Below are 25,256 nucleotides of genomic sequence, written 5' to 3'. Positions count from 1 at the left end.
CCTGAAACACAGGCCTCAGGCCTCTCCAGGCCACTGTCATCTTCAATGCCTTCATCACTTTCCAAAGCTGAAGGCAGAAAAGGAAATATACATTTAATATTGAGATGCTGGATTAGGAGCTAAACTGTAAAGGATAAGACCTGGTACCCATCACCCCTGTTCCACTAGACACTGTTTCTGTTCCCTCTACTTCTCAGGGTCACTTGTGGACTAGGAAGGCTCTGCACTCCACTCTTGGCTGTCCACACCTGGTGGACTGTGAAGTCACTGGTAAAACACAAGGAAACATTGCCTCTAAGTTGGATTTTAATGTTGTCAGACAGTTATGGAGTTGTGGTGTCGATGAAGCCCATCTCTCAACAAGCATTTGGTAGCCACAAGGGCCAGTAACTATCAGAACCTATTCTGAGAACTGGACCCCTGGGTCTGTACCCTGCTTGCTGCCTTCCTTCTAGATTGGGCTCCTATGTCCCCTTTCCACAAGTGCCTAGCAGCAGCACTGCCATTACCTATGGACCACATGGCCGTTCCATTCCAAATTCCATTCAAACCAGGAGCTTCTCCAAAGTCATACTATCTGTTTGTTTCACTCACAGTGGCTTATAAAACCTGTCAACACAGGGTCTACCCGACAGGATCTACTGTAACAAGATGTGCCCTCAGAGACCTCCTCACCCAGCAGATATCTCCCTGATGTTTCCAGAGGTGTGCAGGTCCTCTGAGGGACTCCTGTTTCAGGACTCCGAACGGCCGAACAAGTCCTGAAGTTCACAGACCTCACAGAAACCCCATCCTGACCCAGCACGGTGTCTAGGACTCACCTCAATAGCAGCCCCAATACCAGCAGGGATGAGCACCAGCAGGCTTGTCTGTTCGTCCAGCAGAAAGAGGAAGATGACCACAGTGCTGAAGCAACGCCAGAGCACTGCGGACATGAAGACAGAAGGTGGTGAGGGCACACTGCACCCACCCTTTGCACTCACTTCCACCACCCTTTAACCTCTCACCCCTCTCCTCCAGCTCTCCTAGTTTGCCACCCCAGTTAAAGAGAAGCAGCTGGGCTGGAAGCAGAGCTTAGCAGTAGAGCCTGTACTTAAGAATACTCAGATCCTGGGCTGGAACTCACTCTGTAGACCAGGTTGGTCTTGAACTCAGAGATCTGTCTTCTGAGTGTTGATATTAAAGGTATATGCACCATGGGAATAACAGTGTGCACCACCACCCAGCCAAAGAAGTAACTCATGAAACTACTTTAAATAAACTATCATAGGCCACAGAATGGAGCAGAAGGAAGAGAATATGGTCTAAGCAGGTACCAGATCTGGGTGATAGTCACAGACACTGGGTTGGCTGCCCTGGCTGAGTGCTTGCTTGTGCCCATACTCTATACTCTTCTATTATGTACCACTCTATGGTTTGTTCCTTTTACAAAGCCATGCTTTTGTTTCTGTCAGCAAGAGGTCTCTCTTCCATAGGTGCCTGGTGACAGACACTGAGGGGCTATCCTGGTAGTGAAATCCAGCTCCCACTTTGCACCAGCACCTACACTCATGTCAAAGGCCTGTCACCATTACAAAAGGAGCACTAGCCACTGCTCCTTTTGTTATATGGCAAAACCATCACTGGATCTTGTACAAACAACTGCTCTGCAAAGTCAGGTCTCATTGATGAGGACACTGTTCCAAGTGCTAGGGAATTTACTATGAAAACTGACTCTAAAGCCAGCAGCCAAAGCTTCCAAGCCCTGGACAACACCCTGGGGCATCCTTTTTGGATCCAGGAGGGAGATGGTGGACAAAAGGTCTGGTGCTATATACTGAAATCTGTGAGCAATCAGGCATCAACAGACTGCACCTTGTGCCTCCAAGGGCAGGCCAACTCCACACCCTTATACATAAGTCCTGTGTTTTGGGACTTCATAGCCTCAACGGAACTCAGAGATGCTTCCTGGATGCTGAGGCAGGGCCTGGGGTTATGCTGCTTGACTTAAGAGGCATCTCTATAGGCAAGCCCAGATCCAGGAGTGCTGATGAGGAGTGGGCAGGAGCTCCAGGCTTCACAAGGAACCCTTGGGCAGGTGGACTATTCCTGGGCCCTACCTGCTTTGGTAGACATTCCAATCATGCTCTTCTTTTTCTTCCAGAAACTGATGTCATTTTTAAAGGCCAGGAAATCAAAAAGAAGCTGTAAAGGAGACAGGACAGCAGCTTATACTCTAGTCACTCACCAGGTAGTCTCCAAGTACACTAGGCACAGACCCAGGTTCAGCGAGACATGTTCACCATCTATCAAACCTATCCCTACACATGTCCCACAGACCAGAATGGTGGACCTTGAAGGGAGACCTTAATGGGGCATTTCTCAAACACACATCTTTGACTCAAATCCCAGCGAGAATACCATGGGGTGTGACCATCCAGGTAACCCAACCTAGGCCTCAGCCCATTACTTGGAACAGTGTAGTCTCTCACTGTGTGGCGTCTTACAGTCATCCTTATAAAGTTACATTTGCTCTGGGGTGAATGGTACCCAGAAGCCCCACTATACCCCATGCTTTGCTACCTTGCACTCTGACTGCACCTAGCACACTTGTCAGAGAGCTCTCTAGTACGTCTGTGCACACATCAAGAACACAGACAGCACTGCTCACTTTCCTAGTTCAAGAGTCTACTGGGGCATAACACACAGAGTTATCACATAGGCTGTGCAGAACCCATGAACTAGGTCAACTGACCCCAACTAAATACCAGCGCCCGCCCAGCCACCCCAATGTCTTCCCCAGTCCCTGCAAGAAGAACCCAGGGGACAGCTCACGTGAAACGCTGCAACAAAGAAGGTCAACGCTAAGAGATATAAGTTGGTGTCTACAAAAATTCCCTTCACTTCATCTGCGTCTTTTTCTGAAAACCCTGCAAAGAAAACACATTAAAATTCAAGAAGAGCCATTTCAGTCTTACCCAATGTCATAAATATTCTTCTGAATGTAGAAAACTTGCATCTTATCTGGAGCAAAAGTCAACAGAAGTTGTGTCATTTAAAATATTATGTTCTGAATAAACCCAACTTTCAGCTAACTCCTAAGGCTCCAAGAACCACTGTAAGCTGTTTGACTCCATAAATGACCCCAGCAGGGAGTACAGCAGTATGGGTCCACAGCGTGGACTCACCAAACACCCCCTCCCACCTCGGCCAGGGCCCAGGGTCACCCACCGAACTGCTGCAAGGAGTACACGGCGTCCTGCATGTGGATCCAGAAGCGTAGCCGCCCCAGTGAGATCTTGTCGTAGGACACAGTGAGTGGCAGCTCAGTGGTGGAGCGGTTTATCACCTGCCACCAAGAGACCCACAGGTGAGGGAGGGCCATCAAACACGGCCAGGATGATCAACGCAACTTTGGAAAGTGGCCTGCAGCCATGCACTATGTATTATAGCCCAATAGATCTAGATACTCTAGAAGATTCCTGCACAACTTTCTGCAACTCCACGCCAGCCCCAGTGGGTGCTGCAGGGGGCAGGGTCTGATACAAGGCTCATTCCTCATTCTAGGCCCTTTTATGCTCAGACGGAGTTTTTCCCACAGGAGTTCTGCAAGATGTTGTCTCAGAGTCGAGTAGGAGAGGTACTGTATTGACTCAATCCTCTGACAGCTCTGAGCACCTATCTTCCTCTGAGCATCAGCTTGACTCCATGTATTACTTCTGACCATACTTGCTGAGAGCTCATCATTTTAAGTAGTGCCCTAGTCTATGCGTGTCCAGCATTTTTACAAGTTGCATAAGCCCTGACAATGAGAAAATAGGCTCACAATTAGCATTGGCTAGAAACTGGACAGCTTACTAGCTGAGCCAAGGAACAGATTTGTTTGGCTGAGGTGCCATGGACCTTTCTTAGAAGAGTGGAGATTGTACACAAGGACATGAAGGGCTGTGCTCTTAGGTGAACCATTAGAGACAACATCCGAGCCCACATACCTATAGCAGGTGAAATATGGTCACGATTTCTAAGACACGTACACTACTGTCACACTTCATGAGTCAGAAACCATCATCCAACCTTCTGCCCCAACCTCCTGCCATGAACATTGCTGGTATTAAAGGCATGTCACATATAAGGGAGCTGGCAACCTGAAATTTGTCAGGGTTAAGTAGTCACCAGGTCTTGGACTTGGTGGCTAAGTGCTGGACCTCTACACATCATGGACGCACCTCTGAACAGGTCAGATGTGTCCCAGGGATGCCACTGTAAGGTCCTATCAGAGTCTGCTAGCTGGACTAACCTAGCAGGCTAGACTGCCTCCTAAAGATGACATTCCTCTGAAATGGCTCATGTGGATCAGAGCAAACCATACACAAACAGGTGTCACAGCAAAGCTAGTTTCCTACATGTTCACTACAAGCTACTGTACCTTATAGCAAGCCCATAGGGGTTCCAACAGGATCACCAGAAAAGAATACACAATCTGCAGATGCTGGCCTACAGCCTCTAACTACACTAGCTTTTACACAAACACTGGATACCCAGTCACAAAAATACAGTCACTTAACACAATATCCCAACTGCTTGCAAGAAATCAGCACTATTAGGTCTTTTAGTATGTTTGCAAACAGCCCCGGGTTTACAAAGTACAACCTGTACATTTCACAGAACCCACTATCCCAAGTTTCAAACAAAGAAAACCAAGTCAGAGAAAGAGGTCAGAAGTCAGTCAGACTTCATTACCACAGGTCATCTAGGTGCAGATGACACCTGAGGAAAGGGCAGGACGGTGGGAGCCTGTCATCTTGAGCCACAGCCAGCAGCAGAGTCCAACCAGGGGTCGTCTAAAGACATCTAGGCTGCCTGTTAGGGAACACTCACAAACGGCAATGGGAGAGGCACAGGTGCTCACCTGTGACCCTAGTCAAAGCTCCTTTCTTGTCCCAAATTACTTCCACTGTGAAAGAACACTGACATAAGTCCTGGCAGCAACTGTTACAACGGGCAGGAAATACTTAGCATGGTATCTGATGCAGTGACACTAAATATTAACCACCATTAGTCTCCTTATAATGCAGAACTAAAGTTCAGCCACGTTTCTTCTCTCTGGAAAAATAGCACCTTTATTGCTATAAAAGGGCACTAGAGTGGCCATTTCATCTCCACAGGACCTTGGCACTGCCCATGGCTATCCTAGGAGTTGTGGCTCGCTCCCAGGCCAGGTTCAGCTATGAATCGCTAGTTCTACAGCAGGGCTAGCCTGCTTGTTAGGGAACACAGAAACGGCAGTGGGAGAGACACTGTTAGAAACTAGAAGCATAAACGGTCTCACATGTCAGGAGCAGGTATGCAGGCCTTTCTGGTGGAGTTCTGTGGGACTACTACCTAAGATCCCAATGAACGATCCAAGAGTCTGCCATCAGAAGAGAGTCCCAAAGAAGCCACCACTAAAGGCAGGGCCCAGTCAGGTACTGAGACCTCTTTCTGGCCCAAACATGGCAACACTCCCTGCTCTCAGGGGGAATCTCTGTGCTGTGTCCAGGAAGAGTGTGGCTCACCATCAGGTCTTTAACCCGGTTGCTCAGCTGGTCAATGAACAGGATGTGGAGGTAGTGCACTGTCTTTCCAAGCTGAATCCTGAGGGTTTGAAGCAAAAAAGCCCAAAGTCAGTGTCAAATTTATCCCCCTGGGGCACCAAATATGTGGAGAAAGTTGGTCCCCCTGGGCACATCCCACCCTGTATCACTGTTGGCTGTATCCTGGCCACTGGATCTCACAAAATGGCTTTCCAAACAGAAGCAGGAGAGACCCACACTCCTGCCCTCTAAGTGGGTGGTGCGGCACTAGCTGGGGCACAACCTCTGGAAGCTATCCACACACAGAAGGCTGCCTGAGAGGAAGGCTGGATATAGGGTCAGGGCTGGCTCTTTCTGTACCAAATGAATACAATCTGGAGCGTGTACACAAAACACATTTTATAAAAAGATTTAGGGTTGGAGAATTAGGTCAGTGGTAGAGTTCTTGCTCATCATATAATGTCTTGATTCAATTCCCCAACACCACAGACACAAAAATATTCAAACTTTACAAAGGAAAATACAACACCATTGAAACTATCTGTTATGAACAGAAGTGATTCTCAGCCTCTTCCAAAAGCCACATGACACAATGATGGCGCACTGACGATCTCAACACTGGGCTTCCAAAACACAATCACGGTCACATTTCATAGCCCAGGGACCATGAGAACAGTGCACAGCAGGCAGTCGCTTTTGTTTCAGCCCAGGGAACACTCTTCCTGGACTAAAAGTGCAATGCACTTGCTGGAAACTCACTTCCTCTCAATCCTGTTGGTCATCTTAACCATCACCTCTGGGAGGTGAGCAAGGGGCTGGATGGGGTCTGCAGCAGCTCACAACACTGACAGGGTCCAGAATAAAGATAAGGCACACCCTTTTTGGGCTCACCCACTCCTGATGCCTGCTCTGCCATCAGGTCTAGGACTGGCTTCCCTCCCAGGACTCCACTTGAGACTTACATCTTCATGTACCGATGCACATCTGCAGGCAGGGAGGACCCATCAAAGACAAAGTCATCCACCATCACATTCAGGGTCAGCCTGGGTCGCCAGTGAGAAACGGGTTCATCCAGGGCATTAGACGGCTTCTTCTCTGCTTCTATCTGCTGCTACAAAGAATAGAAGTGGAGGCTACACTACCTGGAACTAGTTTTGAGGCCAGGGTCTCCAACGGAGAACCCACTGGTTCCCTAGACTGGCAAAAGTAGGAAAGGAGGCCTAGCTGAGGGGTTCTAGGAACCCTGGGCTGTCAGTCCCAGACCACATTCTCCCTCCTCCCAACTGGTTCTGTGAGATCTTGAGGGATCAGGAAGTTGGGAACTAACACAGCAGGCCTGGATCCTTGTGAGCTAGGGAAAGACTACTGAGACACAACACTAAATGAGATAAAAGGTAACAAAGAGTGTTCTGAAAGGAGATGCACAGGATCTGTTACTGATTCTAGATAAAACAAACTCAGGAGAAAACTCTGGGGAAATCAGCTTTATCTCAAACCCAGATGCCTCCTTCAGGAAGCAGCGCCACCCTATTTCCACTCAAACGGCTGTCACACGGCATTTTCTGTCCCAGGCAACAATAACAACAGCCTGTATTTAATGGTTCCAGAGACACTCCATGCTACTTCATATAGACAACATCAAGAAGCCTCCCCTCATCACTGCCCACAAGAAGATACAGCAGGGGACAGCAAACAAAAAGAGTATTTGTTGTTTTGACATAAGGTTTCCCAGTGCAGCTCTGGTTGTCCTGGAACTCTTTCTGTAGACCAGGCTATCCTTGAACTCAGAGACCCACCTACCTCTGCCTCCTAAGGGCTGGGATTAAAGATGTGTGGCACCACCGCCTGGCTAGGAATCTGCTCCTAACCGCTAGACGATGGCTACTTTGTGCAAAGGTGCCATCATTCTTGTTTTGTAATCTGTCTCACCTTCTACTCAATACAGACACAGACAGTGAATATTTCTTATTTTATGCCATGAGCCCATAAATGACTCCCCTGCCCCCAACAGTCTTAGTCTATAGTCCAGACTGCTCTGAAACTCATGGCAACCCTTCTACCTCAGCCTTAAGTACTAGGATATCAGGAGAGAGTCATCTTGCTTGGTTGAATAACCACTTTTGTAACTTTTCCTTTACAGTTTTCTACAGGTAAACAAAACATAAAACAGTACCTATGCCCTTCCTGTAATTTTCAATTATGAGCATAAAAAGGAATACCTAGTCATGTAGTCCTATGCAGTGTGTGTGTGTGTGTGTTCTTTGTGTATGGGCACATATATGCACACATGATGACTCTCACCAGAAAAGTACAGGTGAGCTCTGAAACATAACTGCCCTTCCAGGAAGGCATACACACTTGCCTAAAGACAGCAGCCCTAGAGCCAGAGTGCTATGAATCACTGTCCAACACTAACCTGCTATAGTTTATCTGTAAACCATGGGCTATTATTAAGTACGACAGTAATAATCACATTCCTTTAAGCTTCCATTATAAGGCATGCATACAAATTTTGAAAAAGAAATACAAGCTTGCTACAATGATCTGTTTAGACCCCATACCTGTGTGGTAGACTCCCCTGTGAGCAGGTTAATTTCTTCTGGTTTGGGGATCATGTACGTAGTCAGAGGACTGATCAGGTGTACCTGTTTCCCATCGTGCCAGGGCAGAATCCCAGCATGATGTAGGAAAATATATGCGTACAGCGTCCCATTGTTCCTTGTTTTCTTTGGTACAGAAACATTAACTATCCTAAAACAGAACAGTCATTTTAAACATGTACATGTTAAGTTCCATGTTTATTAAGTAGCACAGACAGTCCTCAAACTCAGGCTCCTCCTGCTCCAGCTTTCCAAACAGCTGGGATTAAAGCTGTGTATCACCATGGTGGCACACACTGGCCATACACTTGGTAGCTAATCATCTCTTTAGATTTACATAATCTAATTTTAGCTTACAAATACTAAAAAGGAAACCTGCCTATGACTTTTCAGAACACAATCGTGTCCCAAGCACTAAGAAAAATACAGGACTCCCGCTCCATTTCAAGAGCCTCAGAAGGGACTTGCTTTTAAAGCCATGGTGGGAACCGCTACAAGGAGAAGCAGACAGAGCACAGATTCCTCTGAAGCTCTGAAGCAGAGACATCTTTACCAGGGAACCAAAGGAAGTCCACACACACAGGTGCTGAGTGCACACAACTCTGCTGTGGCGTTTCTGGCAGATGTACACTGACGTGGAGCTCAGCAAGGGCTCCTTCCAGATCCAAAATCAAAGTTTCACTATCTGTCCCAGACAACTGACACGGTGTAATGAACAGGAACAGGAAGCAGTATTTGCCTCTACAAAACTAAACAGTACCAGCACTTCCCAGCCCCATTTCACAAGGATGGGAGTTAGTAGTTACCAACCGCTCTGAGGTCACAGGCTAATAGGCTTGGATAATGATGCACCGGTGGGAGCTGAAGACCAGTGATTAGTAAGGCCAAAGCCTGCTGGGCAATACAGAATCTCAATTTGGGGAGCAAGCCATTTTAAAACTTTTATTTGAACTTTTACAAGTTAGAATCACATGAATGCTAAAGCTAAACCATGTTAATTCTCAAAAGCTAGTGTACGCAGCTGAGCACTGGTGACCTACTCTAATGTCAAAGGTCACTTAATGACGACTTTCTGCACGTTTCCAACATCCCACTTTCCCCTCTCATAAGCAACAGGTGAACTACTTCTACTAGGAAAATCAATGTACTGCTCCTTGGGACACTGCCATTAGACAGGACTAGCAACTACTTTCTAAGTGACAAACTCCACACTGGTGACTTTTAGGTTGAATGTTTACATCTACCTTCTCTAGGATATCCTCACTCTGTACACAGTTCGACCAGTGACATCGTGGAACCCACCCCCGGCAGTCTGCCCCATATTCACACCTTTCAAATTTAGACTCCACATCAAAGTCTTCCACATTCAAGACCAGGTCCACATTGTTCTCTGCACCAAGGCTGGACCGTGTGGTGGTGTAAACACTTAGCTGGAAAGAGTGAACAACAATGTAAGGTCAAAAGGTCCTGACTGAAGACACATCACTGCCGGGGCAGGGCAGGCAATATGGAGGCTACCTCCCAGGGGGAGAGCTCGGGCTTGGTTAAAATGGCCTGTGTGACACCGTTGTGAAGAACCGGAGTGTGGAGCTGACGTGTCGTGAAAGCTCACTAGAATCAGGAAGTGACACAGGTAATAAGGGTCAGAGTTTAGCAGCCCGAAGAATATGGCGTGAGTACTCGCGGCGACTTCCACTGAGGTCCCTTAGGAAACACGTGTGGGGCGATTCGACTTCAGTTATTACCAGGCAGAACAGGGTTAACCAGCGGGCTGCAGAGATTAGAGAAGCCCCAACTCCAGCTCTCACTGCCACCTCACCAGAACACTGGACGGTGACATCAGTGGTGGGGGGTAACGGCACGGGGATCGCTGGCGTCCCGTTTCTGACTAGTGCCAGTAAGGTATGGGGTAGCACCGGCAGGAAGGCGCCTTCTTCGGGCCCCCGACTCTCACCTGCAGCTTTGGCCGCCGGGCCAGATACGGCTGGATGCAGTTGGAGTCGCCCGAGCACGGACGGGTGTAGACGATACCGTACATGACCCAGCAGGTGTGCACCACATACACCACAAACACGCCCACCACCAAACTGGTGAAGGAGCTGCGGCCGCTCCACATGGCGCCGCCGCCGCCTGCGGGCCAAGCGCCGCCGCTCGCGCCCAGCAGCCGCCAGCCGCTCACGGGAAAGCCGCCGCGCGACGCCGCCGCCGCCGAGGGGAAACCAATGCGCCTCGCGCGGGCCGCCGGACGCCCCGCATGCTCCCGCCGCCCACACCCGGAGCCGGGGGATTCGCTGGATTCGCCGGACGCCGCTTCCGGGACACCAGCCGACGGCGGAAGTGGGCGCGCGCGGCCTTCTGGGAACCGGGCGCTCAGGCACGCACGCGCGTCTGCACGCCGGGCGCGTCCGTGACGTCAGCCTCCCGTGCCGCCCTCCCGGCGCGCCCCGCGGGGACCTGGTGGGACATTTACTCGGAAAGATGTCGCTTCGCCCATTGCTCTCTTCATTCCCGGCATCACCTGAAGGTTGACGGAGCGATCCCAGGATGATGGCTGTCGGGCGGGTGAGGTGGAGACCATAAAGCTCATCAAAGTCTAGGGTAGCGTCCAAAAGTTAGGAAAATAAAGAGACTCAGGAAACTCTTTTATCTTGGGTGTGGAGTTACCAGTTTGATAACATGCAATTCGAGGTGGCCAGAACGGGTCATAAAAACTTTTACAGGTCAGTTGCCTTTCCTCAGAAGGAGAATAAGTCCTTTGGGTAATATAAACTTGAGTCCCCCGAACCTCTGCAGAGGTAGGTTCTGTCTCAAGCAGTCCTGTGTTTTCCCGACTTCCACACTCATGACATATCCAGATAAAAGCGTCCAGGCGTCATTTAAGTCTTCTTTAATATTTCTTGATTTACAGTATGCACAATTTCTAGAGGGAAGTGCCCAATGCCGTGACAGCCCAGAGCAGTGGCCACTAGACATAAGAAGGAAGCAAAACTATTTCTCCTGTTTGGGGAAACTTGCTGGCAGTCGGTGTTTTCCTTGCTCTGAGGTGGCCTCACAAGCCCATTCCTGTCAGAACAGTAATGGAAGCAAGTTCTTCGGAGTTTTCGGTGCACATTGTACTGGCTGATATGCTCTGTTGTGCCATTCTCATGTTTCTCTGCACACAGTGAGAAGCATTGTTAGGCATTTTGTAAAAATGGTGCTATTAAAACAGAGGTTTCAGAGATACAGCACCCGTTTCAGCGTAAGGAAATGTTAGGGTTTCTATTGCTGTGATGAAACACCATGACCAAAAGTAACTCGTTTGATCTAAAACTTCACAAGTCAGGCCTATATTGTCTGCATTGTTTTTGAAATTCGTATCTGTTGTAGAATGCCAGGCACCACGCCCTCCGTGTCTGCGCTGCTCTGTGCGCTAGAACCCAGTTCGCGAGCTTCGGGCAAGGGGCCGGAGGTTGAGAATACAGACGCAGAGACAGACCGACACGCAGACCTTTTAACACTGAAACCAAAAGCCCCAAGAATGCCCCCCTTATTGCGTTCAAGGGTAGATTATATAGAGATAGCCACGCCCCAGCCAAACGCACCAGAAACCATTCTCCAGCCATCAGGAACTCCTGAAGGTCTCGTGCTCAGAGCAGCTGTAGGCACTCAGATCAGGGGAAAACAAGTTGTTTACAAGAAATTCAGGATCTGGGGTCTCACTGCTCCCAACAGTAGAATATTTATTTAACTCTGTAAAAACGTGTTGCATTTGTTTAACTATGTAAAGATGTATATGTTGCATTTGTTTATGTTACAGAATACATTTTTTTTTCAATTTTTTTTTTTTTGAGACAGGGTTTCTCTGTAGCTTTAGAGCCTGTCCTGGAACTAGCTCTTGTAGACCAGGCTGGCCTCAAACTCTCAGAGATCAGTCTGCTTCTGCCTCTCTGGTGCTTGGATTAAAGGCATGCACCACCATCTCCCGGCATGTTACAGAATATTTTTTAACTATGTAAAGATGTGTTGTTGTTTTACCTTGCCTACCTAAGGCACCTGATTGGTCTAATACAAAGATGAATGGCCAATAGCAAGAGAGGAAGTATAGACAGAACTTCCAGGCTGGGAGATTAAGTAGGAGGAGGAATTTAGGCTCAAGAGTAGGAAAGAAAAAGAGACACCAGAGAGACATCAGGGACAGGTAGACATGGAGGTAGCAGGACATTCAGAATGAAAGGAAGGTAAAAGCCCCAGGACAAAACATAGATGAATAGAAATAGGTTAAATTAAGTTAAAAGAACTAGTGGGACAAGCCTAACAATCCTAAGCCAAGGCCAAGCATTCATAATTAATAATAATAAATATGTCTTTATTTGAGAGCTGGTTGGTGACCCCAAGAAAATTCCAACTACACTTGTGGTCCAAGCTCACACAGAATGTCTCAGTGAGCTTTGAGCATTCGATGGCTTTTCAAGCTTATGGTTCAGATGCTACTATAATCCTACTGAAAGAACATCAATCAAGAAAATGCACCACAGACTTTCCCACAGCCCAATCTAGTGAAGCTACTTCTTCCCCAAAGACTCTAACTTGTGTCAAGTTGAGATAAAACTAGTCAGCACATGGTTCAGGAGGGTTCACAAGGGAACTGGTTTTGTCTGAACAGGTGGGAGCAGGATACAAAGCCTGCTGTGAAAGAAGGCAGGAGTAGTGCTGGGTTACAAACCCCTATGGGGCTGGAGCAGAGTCATTAGATCCATCTGAGACTCCCTGCTCCTTACACCGTTGTCAGATGAAGCTCCTCTTCAGAGTCACTTATTCCTCTGTTTTTGTCAGCTTTGGAGTGTTGATCTCACTCATGTAGCCCTAACGCACATAAAGCCTGCCATCTCTTGCTCACAGGTTATTCTTTCTAGTCCAGTCAGCCTATGAATGAACCTAGAGTCTTCAGGACACTGGTGAGGTAAGGCTCTTTGGATCTACAAATGCCAAGATGCAGGGAGGCCTCAAAAGTGGGATTCAGAGCCCAGAAGCTCCAGGAATTCTCACCATTCTTCAAATGACCAATTTTTTTTTGGTTTGGTTCCAGGCCCAATTTTATAGATGAAATGGGCTTAGTGGCACCTTGGTTACTGCCAACCTCGGCTGTCACTTGGGGATCTCACCAAGAAAGAGCCTGTGCAGCTGCACCGATGTCCTGAGAGATTTGCTATGGTGGATCCTGCTATGTGCACTTGGGACCAGGACTGATGCTTTCACAATCCCCTACCCTGTTTGGGTCCTGCATCAGGAGGGGACTCCAGCATCAATCCCCTTGTGAAATCCCCAGGTTTCCACTGAACCTGGCTGCTGAACTAGGTCAGCATGTGACAGCATTCCAAGTTGGCACCCTTTGGCAAACACCGGTTCTAGCACAGCCCTTTGAGTTTACTGTTTGTCCCTCAACATTTTTCACAGGGTAGAAAGTTTTTACTCGATCTCCAGAAGCCAGTGTCTGACCTCTGCTGGTCTCCTGCCCTCACAGCCCATCCAGGCTCCGGTACTCTAGACAGCTGGGTATAACTGAAGCGTGGGTGGCTGTGACCGCTCAGGCATTAAGGAATACTACACATTTCCAGTACTGACTTCAGCCTCATGAATACTGGTCACACTCCAGCCAACAAAGAACAAGGATGGTCAAGTAACTGTCACAATTATAAAGAGTTTCTCTAGGCCTGGGAGATCTTTGTATTTGTTCTTGTGAGAAATAACGACTCTAACTACATAATAAGAATACTGGAGAGGCTGGAGAAGGCTCAGCAGCTAAGAGTATGTACTGTTATTGTGTGTGTTCTCAGAACCCAAGTCCAGCTCTAGGGAGATCTGATGGTCTGGACTCTGCAGACGTCTGAACACACTCTCTCTCTATCTTTGTCTCTCTCTCTCTGTGTGAGTGTGTGCTATATCTATGTTAGCAGGTGATATGTTAACTTTAATTTTTTTATTTTTTTATTTTGATGCAGTGTTTTTATTTTGCTATTCATTTGCTGCATTGGTTTTGGGGTTTTTGTTTAGTGTTATTATTATTATTTTTTATTGATGTTAACTTTTATTTTTTTTAAAGATTTATTTGTTTATTATGTATACAGTGTTCTGTCTGTCTGTATGTTTGCAGGCCTGAAGAGGGTACCAGATCTCATTATAGATGGTTGTGAGCCACCATGTGGTTGCTGGGAATTGAACTCAGGACCTCAGGAAGAGCAGTCAGTGCTCTTAACCTCTGAGCCATCTCTCCAGCCCATGATGTTAACTTTTAAATGTCTTATCTATACCATTATTTGAGGCCCCTTTCTGAGAACATTCCAGAAAACAGGTTTAGGAAAAAAAATCTGAATCTTTTTTTTTGTATTCAATGTGAACTCTGACAATGGACAGGCGATAATGAGGATGACTGGGAAGTATAAATCCAACACACTTTGTTCCTTTGTAAAGTCCTGGGCTATGATCAGAACACAAAGGGAACAGTAATGGACTTCCCATAATGAATGTCCCTGCAGTCTTGGGAAAGGAAGGAAAGGTGACAGGACAGGATCAGGCCTCTGCATGGTGCATGCAGCCTGATTTGACTTCACTGACTCAGGACTGGTGCTAAATGTCAGCTAGTAGGGCAAGGGAGGCATGAATCTCTCGCTTCTTGTTCGCCCAGAGCTTGAGTTCCAGACTCCAGGCTGGCAGGTGCATTGGTCATGTTTAATTACAGTCTTCTGTTTGAGGATCAGAACTGCCAAGGGTCAGTGCTGTAGGGCAGAAGTCTCCGTCCCCTTAACCAGGGGTGCTAGAGTCAGGGAGGGTGAAGGTGCTGAGCAATAGAGGCAGCTTCTAAACATGCACATTTGGACTTCTTGATATGCAAACTGAATGTAGTATTCACATTGCTGGTCCACTAGGGTCATTACCCTCATTGATGGTCCAATTCTACTGAAGGAAAATCAATGGGGTTGCCAGTGCCAGCTGTAAAACTCAGCCCTGTCATTATCGTACACACAGCCAGGCCAGGCTCCCACAGAGCTGTCAGTCTGATTCAAGGCTGGGGTTTATAGTTACCTCAAGAAATCTGGTTTTGAGCAAATAATAGATTATACTCTTTGGAGCTCATGGGGAGCTAAACAACGTTTGACAGCCAACAAGCTCACAGAAATGGCTCTGTGGCAGACACGAGGCCACATCTGTTGCCTCATCAGACCTTCGTGCTCCAAGCTGATGCCTTCCGTAAGAACCAGATTGTCCCTGGCTGTCTCTGTAATTGCCCCCTTGCCAAGTGCGACAATGACAGCTGTGATCTTCTACCTCAAGACCTAGTACTCAGGAACAGAGCCCTTCCTGAGCCAGGGAAACTTACCACAAACAGAGAAGATTGTGGATTTTTCAGACATAGGTGTAGATGCAGGCTCCTAACTCCTCAGGCATATCCAAGAGAACGTCTCATTACAGGGCACACTGGTGGAAGCCATCAAGAATCAGTGTCAAGTGTTGAGGAAAGACAACCACACATGGCAGCCTTCTGCTACAACCTGTTCCTACATCACTTCAGCCAGTTCATGCAGTTACCCCAAAAGTTAGAATCAAGTCATATTGGTCACATGAGGAAACTGAGTAACAGATTTTTTTTTCTCTAGATATTTGGAGCATGCCTTTAAGGAGGTTATCTTGAATAGGTTAGTTGAGCCGGGAAGATCTACCCTAAATAAGAATGGCACATTTGTTGAGCCTGGGGACTAGACTGTATAAAAAAAAGAAAAGATTAAGCTGAGCATGGGTATTCATCTCCCTCTTGACTGCTAATGCAACCTGACCAACTTCCATAAGCTCCCGTTACCAGGACTTCCCCACCATGATGGACTGGATCCTTGAACTGTGAGCCCAAGTCAACGCTTTTTCCTTTAAGTTGCTTTTCTCAGTACTTTTCTGGCCACAACAACAAGAGTAGTAACTAAGACACATGATCATTGTGTGGTTTCCACTTGAGCGGGCACACAATCATTTAAGCTTCAGCAATAAAACCAGTAGGGAAGAACCCAAATCCCTAGCTATAGTGATGTTCAGTTGCCTAAGCTCTGCAGCCTTGACACAACCCACAGACATTTGCAACTGTCTGTTCAAGGGTATTCCTCATGGTGTCCTTATAATACACAAGAAAATGTAGGTAAAAGATAACCGGAAGTTCTTTGAGTCTAGTTATTGAACTCAAAGTGGGGGAAGGCAAGTTGTAGCCGAGGGGGGCAGAAATGTGAGAACTCTGGGGATTGGAATCTCCCTGTGACAGGCATGTGAAGCAGGCAGTCTTTTGAAGCTGCACCCTTATCTGGTGGGTTATATACCGAACCAGGTCATTGGTGTTAGAAGTAGATTGAAAGGTGAGATGCTCAGTGCCCACAGAGTGTTGGGAAATTGCCTGGGTGGGAAATACATTTATTTCAAATGAGATGTACTGTGTAGGTTGTCCTATTTACCGAAGAAAAATCAGTTTCCATTTTTGATTCCTCTGGTGAATCACCACATTTCTTGTCCATCCCGGTTCTCATCATAACGGTGATGATGCTGACATGCTGGAGACATCCTCCCCCCTTGACTTTCTCTGCATTTCTATCTCAGTTACAAAAGCCCTCATTGGTTTTACCAGGCAGGTTGCCATGAACACACTGACTGACCTGGCTCTTCATAATGAAAGGAAAATCGATAGCAGTTCACAAGACAGCCTGTGTACTCTGAGCTTCTTCACCTCCAGGTCGAGGAAGCTGTAAGTCTGCTCCCTGTTGGTGAAGACAGCTGGCATGTGGCTCCAATCAATTGTGACGGTGGGTAGGGGCAGTTTACATCTTGGTAGTTAGGAAGCAGAGAATGGGAATATAGGAACCATAGCAAGATAAAGGCCTGAGGACACACTCTCAGTGACCTTCCTCCGTGTAGGCCCCACCTAACTCTCACTGTCACTCAACGGTGCATTATATTGTCAATTCATTGAAGGGTTAGTCTGCTGATCAGGTCAGATCCATCCTGGTCTAATTGTGTCTGGAAATGTGCCTCTCCTCCCCTGCTCCAGATACACCCAGATGTGTGTCACTACGTCCTAGGTGCTTCTCGGTAAGTTGACAGGGCAAACCATCACAGTGACCTGTTGTGCAGTTGCAGTAGCAAGAAGCTTTGGTACCAGTGGTGGAGCAGGCAGATGGGACAGCAGAGTGGAGAGGGAGTTCAAAACTTGACTCATGTGAGTGTAGTCAACTTGACTTTCACGTAGGAGAAAGGCAGGTCATTGAAGGGAAGATGGGCCTCTCCTTAAAGGGCAGGGAGCAACAGATAGCCATATATAAAAACAAATTAAGTACATGAGACCAAAAGCTAAAATGAAGAACGACAAAATCCCTGGAAGATAATATGAACAAAAACCAAAAACCCCTGGGCTTCACAGGTACATTTTTGTAGAAAAACATATCAAAGGCACAACCCAGAAATGAATAAACTGGACAAATGTGCTGCTGTGTGGGGTAGTCATGAAAAACGTTTGGGCTGTAGGAGGAGAGAGGAATGTGGGAACCTTTGCCTTCTGATCAGTTTTTCTGTGAGCACAGACTTGCCCTGAAACTTTTTTTTTTTTTAAAAGAAAAGTAATGTTAAAACGTTCATGAATTCTTCACTTTCTCCCCTGTCAGATTCAGTGTATCCGGTTGTATGTTCAGGTCTTTAATCCACTTGGACTTGAGTTTTGTGCAGGGTGATAAAAAAATGGATCTGCTTGCATTCTTCAGGACACCAGGAGAACACAGCCCACAAAATCAGCTACGCAGGGGCTCGGAGAGACTTTAGCGGCAATCACTTAGGCTGTATGAGTCTGCACTAGGGCCTCTGCATATACGTTACAGTTGTTAGACTGGTGATTTTGGAACTCATAATAGTGGACATGTGGGTGTCTCTGACTCTTATGCCTGCCCTTGGAACCCTTTTCCTCCTACTGTTTGCTTTGACCAGCTCTGATACAAGGATTTGTATTTAGTCTTACTGTACCTTGTTATGCAGTGTTCGGTTGATATCCCTGGGGGGGCTCGCTATTTTTTGAAGAGAAACTGAGTAGGAGTGGATCTGGGGTAGAGGGGAATAGTGTGTGTGGGTTCTGGAAGGAGTAGAGAGAGGGGGGAAACTGCATTTGGAATGTATGAGAGAAGAATAACAATATGCATGAACTAAGTCACTATGAGCAAATCAAAAGTGGATATCTGAACAAGCAGAGATATGGAGCAAGGGCTGGAGTGCCTACCATGACCCAGAGAAGGAAAGAAGTTCAGAAGGAATGCAAATCGTAGCCCCCTGGGTGGAGGTGCAGCTGGTGGGTGTGAGGACACAGCTCCTGCTTTGTCATTCCCAAATGTTGGGTTGATGTGACTCTCTCAGTAGCATCAGAGGGCAATTGCAAGAGCAGAGGGCTGTGGGAGACCCACACATATGACAATAGGAAGAGGCTGCATAGGTCAAAAAAAATATGAATGAGGCTTTTCCACTTTGGAAGCTGCAAGCCTGGGATCATAGTGTCTCCAGTTCCCACTTCTCTGAGAATGGTCTCTTCTCTACTTTCTCTGCCTTCTTAGGCTACTGGAAAGAGGTGGCATTCCCTGGCTTATGGGTATACCACTCAGTATACCTGCTGCACCCCGTGTGATCTCTTAAGGTTTCTTAAGAGTTCTTAGATATGTCCATCTCAGTCTGACATATCTCGTCTTACCTAGCAATCTGCAAAGACATCATTTCTAAGCCATGCATCCTTCTAAGGTCTCCGAGGACTTGAATTTATGGCACACCATTTCCTCAGTCTGTTGGCTATTGAATAGTCTGATATAGCCATGCCATGGAGCAAATCTTGAACCATGTTTGAACACAGTTCTCACACTGGGCGTCTTGGCTAGAACTGCATTCTTTTACTTTTTAACTAGTGTTTTTGATTGGTTTACAAAAATTTTCAGTACAGTACAGAGAATTCCAGCACATCCCATATCACTTCCCCCAAAGCCAACATCTTACACAATCACAGTACAGGGTTCATAGTTGTGACACTGATTCCGGCATGGCACTATCAACTGTGCAGACCTGATGTGCAAGTCTTGGCTTGTGTCCTGTCCAGAGCCTCTCACTGCACCTCAACATCTCCTCCCTTCGGTGACCCAGGGGCCATGCTCCAGGATTGGTGGTTGTCACTGAACACCTGGAGGCTATGCTGTCATCATGTCTACCATCTCTTGCTGGGCTGGTGCTCACAAAGTGGTACCCAGGCCTCTCTGTGATTCAGTCACCACTTGCTCTTTTTTTTTCCCTTGGGGTGAGACTTGGTGATTAAGCAACAGGCCATTGCTTATCATATTTCTGACCACTATTCTTAAAGTCCTTTGATGACCCTGGCCCAAACATTATTGTGCTATCTGATGAGTGACTGTTGCTGGTTCCCAACACTCTTGGGTCTGGCCCTCCATGCTTTTCAGGTTGACTTTGTCCTTTGGGCATACCGCTTTGGAGCATTGCTTTACTTGTTGGAAACAGGAGCTTTAGGGTCACCACAATGCCCCTGTGTATAAAAAGGCATAATAAACACTTGGGACATGGGAGTACTCAGGGGCATCCTAACATCAGGTTCTTTTAGGAGGTGACATGGGACACATGCTGTAAGTGCCAACATCTTTGCTGTGTTCCATCCCACATGTCATCTGGCTGTGTGTCTGTGTGCCATGAATGTCCAGTTCCACAGTTCAGCCTGCTGCCTTCTCTCCATCCTGATCATTTTCCTTATTCACAGCTGGTCTTCCCAGGGCAATACGTGATGCCCACATGACAGCTTCTGGCTACAGTGGGCCTCAGCACAGATGAGAAGACATGTTTAATGCTGTGGTCTTGTCCTGGCGTGGGTACGTGCATGACTAGGATATTGCATGTGCTGGGGAGTTTCTCTACCCCTGAGTTATACTCACAGCCCCTGGCTGTTTTGAGCCAAGTCTAACCATGACTTCTGAAGCACTGAAGTGACAGGGCATGACCTCTCCCCAGCTCCAGAGCTTTTGTTTTGATGTGTTCTGGGCAAGGGCCCTGAATGCACCTTTTGCATTGGTTCCCATAAATTATGTAACTTGTCCTGATTACCTATAATATGTTTGTTTGCTTCTTAGCTCTGGAACACACACAGTGATTGCAGAATTGCTACATCTTGTCTCCATGCATACGGGCTTCTCAAATGAGGGCAACACACAGCTGCTCCTGCCTTTAGTTTGCTGTCAGAATTCTCCCTCCACAAGTGCACTCAGAGAAGTGCACAGACTCCTCATACCAACGTCTGGGGACTCCCTGGTTAATATTAACCACGTTTCTTTTTTTGTAGGTTTTTAAACTGATATTTATTGAGCTCTTCATTTTTCTCTGCTCCCCTCCCTGCCTCTCCCCTCCCTCTTTCAACCATCCTCCAAGGTCCCCACGCTCCCAATTTACTCAGGACATCTTGCCTTTTTCTATTTCCCATGTAGATTAGATCTATGTGTGTCTCTCTGAGGGTCCTCATTGTTGTCTAAGTTCTCTGGGATTGTGGTTTGTAGGCTGGTTTTCTTTACTTTATGTTTAAAAACCACCTCATGAGTGAGTACATGTGATAATTCTTTCTTTGTCTGGGTTACCTCACTCAATATGATGTTTTCTAGCTCCATCCATTTTCCTGCAAATTCAAGATGTTGCTATTTTTTTCTGCTGTGTAGTACTCCATTGTGTAAATGTACCACATGTTCCTTATCCATTCATCTTAACCACGTTTCTTTCAAGGGTCTGTTGCGTTTCTGTGTTCCTCCAGAAGGAATACCAAGTCCTTCTAAGCACCTGCTCCTCCAGGCAGGAGGATCTGTTTCGTTCTCCCCCCCCACCCTTTCACCCTTGCAAGGGGTGGACGTGCAATTGGAAGGAAGGACGTGAAATCTGGCAGGGCTGCAGAGGAGGAAGGGTTCCCGTAGGTCCCGGGGCAAAGTGCTCAGTGGCTGGCCATGCACAGGCAAAGTAAGTATTCCCTGGTCATTGATGTGGAGAACAGCCCAGCCAGGGGTGCCCAGGAGAGGCAAAGAGGGGCTCAGACTGGGCAGAGAGTCCAGGGACTCATGAGGGTACCAACTTTATCTGTGCCTGATGGGGAGGATGTGCAGATGATAACACCCACTTTAAGCCTTACATGTAGAGGCTCTGATCAGTTCTGAGGAGACCTGGTGGAGGAAGAGAGGGTCGACACCGGTGGAAGGCCCACCCTTCCCTCACCAACACCAGTGATCACTGACACCTCAGGAAAGGACACCTGAGACCAAGGTGCAAATGATAGCCAGCCACAGGGAGCCAGTACAGGGTCCTTCCTGACTGCCGACACACTTGGAGCCCTGACCAGGAATTGCCACCTCTTCATTAGCAGGATTTATAAATGTCCACTGTCCCTGGGTCAGTTAACTCACCCTTTACACACTTAGTTCCTAGGTGATCAGACACAAAGGTGAGTTGCTGTGGCTGGGGGGTGATGTCCTTTCTGATACAGATGGACCTTGGTGTGATGATGTTTAGGTGTAGAGCAGTGGACATGGTGATGCACACACAGAGTCCCAGAAACTCAGAAGCTGAAGGAGAAGCAGAAGGATTACTTCAGTTCTCAAATTTGAGACCAACCTGGGGAACAGAGCAAGATCTTGTCTCAATAAAGGGGACTGTGAGTACAGCTCAATGGTGGAACCCTTGTTTAGCCATGGGAGGCCCCTTCAACACTACAGAAAACAACAAAAAATAAGTGGGGGGACTTTAGGAGGCAAAGGAGCTGTGGGGTCCATGGTGAATGAACATGGAAGCAGTTTGTAGTCCTCCAAGGCCCCACCACTACCAGCACACATATCAAGTGCCTGGGGTCCTGCCTTCAGAGTCACGAGCAGTAAACCCCTCCTTAGGTCACCAACCTCAGGAGTCTCTGGCAGCCTCTCTTCCCTGTGACAGTGTAGCTTAGACATGCTCCACCATCCTCCTCATAGGGACAAAACTCGGGTTCCAGGCATTCGTGGTGAGGATGGATGATGGAGACAGCCTTTGACTCTGTAAAAAGGGGGAACCAAGAACAGAGCCCAGAGCTTCCCCTGAGTTACTGAGCCCAGGCACATTGGGATCTTGGCTCTCCAGCATGGGCTCCCGAGTTCCAGAAAGCCTGTCTTAGTGTCTCAGCAGGTCTGAACCTCAGCTTAACACAGGTGCTGATCCTGGGTGGATGTGGAAGTCTAGGGATGAGTGCTGGGCAGCTTTGGACATTTTACATTCAAAGTATAACAACAGGGGTCTAAACCTACTCTGTTATAGAACTCAAGCATTCTTGAGCCTCCTGGCAGCCAATCTGAAATGGACTGACTGAGAAAACACACACAAGCACACAGTGTGGGTCACTTTTATGAGGGTCTTTGTCATAGAGAGGCTAGACAGACAAGGCCTCCCCAAGGTTTGCTGCTGCATCTGGTTTGCTCCATGGACGTGCATCTGAGTCCAGTGCTGGCCCTCCTAGGTGGCAAATGCTTTAGTGTGTTACTTTTGCTGTTTCTCCTGGGGCTATGCTGATCTTCCCTTACCCTTTGAGAGCACCGACAGCTGACCGAATGACTCCTAGGAGCCTGGTGTGTCTGGGCAGAGCCAGCCAGGACAGTGACTTTCCTGAGCCTTTTATGCCCAGCCTGTGTGCACATTTACACACACGTATGTTCTTCAGCTGCTCCTACCACCAACACTGCATCAGAAACCAAGAAGGTCTTAGCCTCTTGTCACACTCCATACATTTGCAGGGCCACTAGCCATTCTGCCAGAACTGAAAAGCCAGTATTGGTCTAGGGATCACACTGAGTCAGGGCACTGGCATTCCAGGGTTCTTTCTTTTTAAATTTAATTAAAACAAAACAAAACAAAACAAAACAAACTGCCCTTTTTCACTATATATACAAATCCAAGTTCCCACTCCCTCCCTTCCTCCCATTCCCTCTTCATACCCTCCCACCCCAGCCCACCCCAACCCCTCATCCACTCCTCAGAGAGGGTAAGGCACATTGCTTTGGGGAAGGTCCAAGGTCCTCCCTGCTATATCTAGGCTGAGCAAGGTATCCATCCAAAGAGAATAGGTTCCCCAAAAGCCAGTACATGTAGTAGGAATAAATCCTGGTGCCACTGCCAGTGGCCTCATAGTCTGCCCCAGCCATGCAACTATCAACCACATTCAGAGGGACTAGTTTGGTCCGATGCTTGTTTCTTCCCAGTTTGGCTGGTGTTGGTGAGCTTCCATTAGCTCAGGGAAACTGTTTCAGTGGGTGTACCCATCATGGTCTTGACCTCTTTGCTCATATTCTTATTTCTTATTCCTCCCCAGGGTTCTTTCTAAACACTTGCATCCCTTAGTGCCTTTGGTTCTTCCCACACCCAATTGGGCTGGATGCTAGGTCCCTAAGAAGGGTGATTGAGTGAGGGTCGGCAGCTGGGATCCTTGTTGAGGAAGCAAGGATAGTCTGTTTAACTTGGGCTGTGTGGCCCCAAATCCAGCCTGGTTCCTTTCTGTGCACCCCGAGTAGACAATGATTCAGAGGAACTGAGAACTAGGAATGGGGTCTAGATCAAGGTGCTGTCTGTCATCTTTTAGTCCTGGATCGCAAGTGGTTGGTTTCACCCCCCACCCCACCCCCCGCCAAGCCTTTAAAACGAATACTTTTGGAATGATAGAACTTTAAGATTTTAAATTTTATCTCCCTGTGTTCACAAAGCTTCCAGGGTGTCTGCATACCCAAGAGGGTGATGGACACAGTCCAAATGTCAGCCTCGAGCTTAGAGCCAGACATGGGCTTAACCATGGGCCTGCAGGACTTGGTTGATGCAGTGTGCAGCTGACGGGCCCGTTGAGGCCAAAAGCATGATTCTGAAAGGGCATTTCTGCCTTACTGATACTGTGTAAATATGTACACCATCCAAATGTAATCAAATAAAATGTTCTTTCTGATGGAAACCTTCGTCTATATGGCAAATAACTCCAAGGAAGAAGGAGCTTAGCTCCTGGAATAAGTAAAATTATTTAAATTCTAGGTAAATACCTTTGACGTTCGATACACTCAACTTTGGTTCTGTGTATGAAGTTTAGTTATAAGTGGAATTGTTTGCGCTCACTCAGGAGAACAGCATTTTTGAGCAAATATAATTTGGGGATTTTCTTGCAAACCATCTGTCTGCTGGTGTCTGATACCTGTACTGGGGACTTCCTGGAACAGCATCTCTAAAAGATGGCCTCTCCAGGACATGCTGTGCCCACCCGGGGACTTGGAGTGGACTCTTGGGGTGATGGTTTATCCTCTATTAATTTAGCCATTTGAGGCCTGACAGGAAAGAGCAGAAGCTTGCTGCTTCAACTGGACATGGGGCTGGGTGGGTATGGCCTGAACTTGTAGGAGATCCTGTGGTCTGTGTTTGTTGGGTCTTTTTTTTCTTAGCTCTTTGATAATTTCATACCATGTGTTTAGATAATATTCAGCTACCCCTACCCCAACTATTCCCATCCACCCAAATTTGTGTCTTTTTTGAAGACATCTATCAAAAACAACTTGTGCTTCCCAAATATTCTTAGATATGTGCCTTTTCCATGGAGAGTGGCCAACCTACCAGGGGTAGAAAACTCAGAGAAAACCATCTCTACCTCTCTCAGCAGCTAACAATTGTCAATAGCTCAAGGTGTTTCTTATACATTGGGGATCACCTGGGCTTAATTCCTCAAAAGGATGACATGACCAACTCCCCTTTCAATACTGGGCTTTGTTCTGGCTTGGACTTGGTCATGTCTGTACATACTGTCACAACCACTGTGAATTCACATGTGCAGGTGTGTCCTGAAGGAACTGCTTCCGTGTAGTCGTGCACTGCCTCTGGCTCTTACATTTTCTATTCCCTGTTTTGCAATTATCCCTGAGCCTTGGGAAGGGGGGTTCAATATATATGTTCCATTTAGAGATGAATATTTTCCAATCTCTTATTTTCTGCATCTTAGCCAGTTGTGAGTCTGCCTTAATCATCATATACTACAAATAGAAGCTTCTCC

The 25,256-nt window shown here is 47.2% G+C and overlaps 1 protein-coding gene across 1 annotated transcript in view; it reads right to left on the bottom strand.

Annotated features, from left to right (window-relative positions):
• Positions 1 to 10,489, bottom strand: part of Clptm1l (CLPTM1 like) — a 16,384-nt gene extending 5,895 nt beyond the window's left edge. The window contains exons 1-10 of the mRNA XM_026783715.1: positions 10,107 to 10,489; positions 9,482 to 9,582; positions 8,114 to 8,303; positions 6,515 to 6,663; positions 5,535 to 5,613; positions 3,211 to 3,328; positions 2,815 to 2,909; positions 2,100 to 2,184; positions 822 to 925; positions 5 to 67 (exon numbers count right to left, since the gene is read on the bottom strand). Coding sequence (XP_026639516.1) covers positions 5 to 67; positions 822 to 925; positions 2,100 to 2,184; positions 2,815 to 2,909; positions 3,211 to 3,328; positions 5,535 to 5,613; positions 6,515 to 6,663; positions 8,114 to 8,303; positions 9,482 to 9,582; positions 10,107 to 10,268 — 1,146 coding nt within the window. The 5' untranslated portion in view covers positions 10,269 to 10,489. The remainder of the gene's footprint in view (positions 1 to 4; positions 68 to 821; positions 926 to 2,099; positions 2,185 to 2,814; positions 2,910 to 3,210; positions 3,329 to 5,534; positions 5,614 to 6,514; positions 6,664 to 8,113; positions 8,304 to 9,481; positions 9,583 to 10,106) is intronic.
• Between the last annotated feature and the right edge of the window lie 14,767 nt (positions 10,490 to 25,256).

Source organism: Microtus ochrogaster, chromosome 19, assembly GCF_000317375.1.
Source record: "Microtus ochrogaster isolate Prairie Vole_2 chromosome 19, MicOch1.0, whole genome shotgun sequence".
Lineage (NCBI taxonomy): Eukaryota > Metazoa > Chordata > Mammalia > Rodentia > Cricetidae > Microtus > Microtus ochrogaster.
The sequence above is the reverse complement of the archived record's forward strand: the minus strand, read 5'-3'. Positions and strand labels throughout refer to the sequence as shown.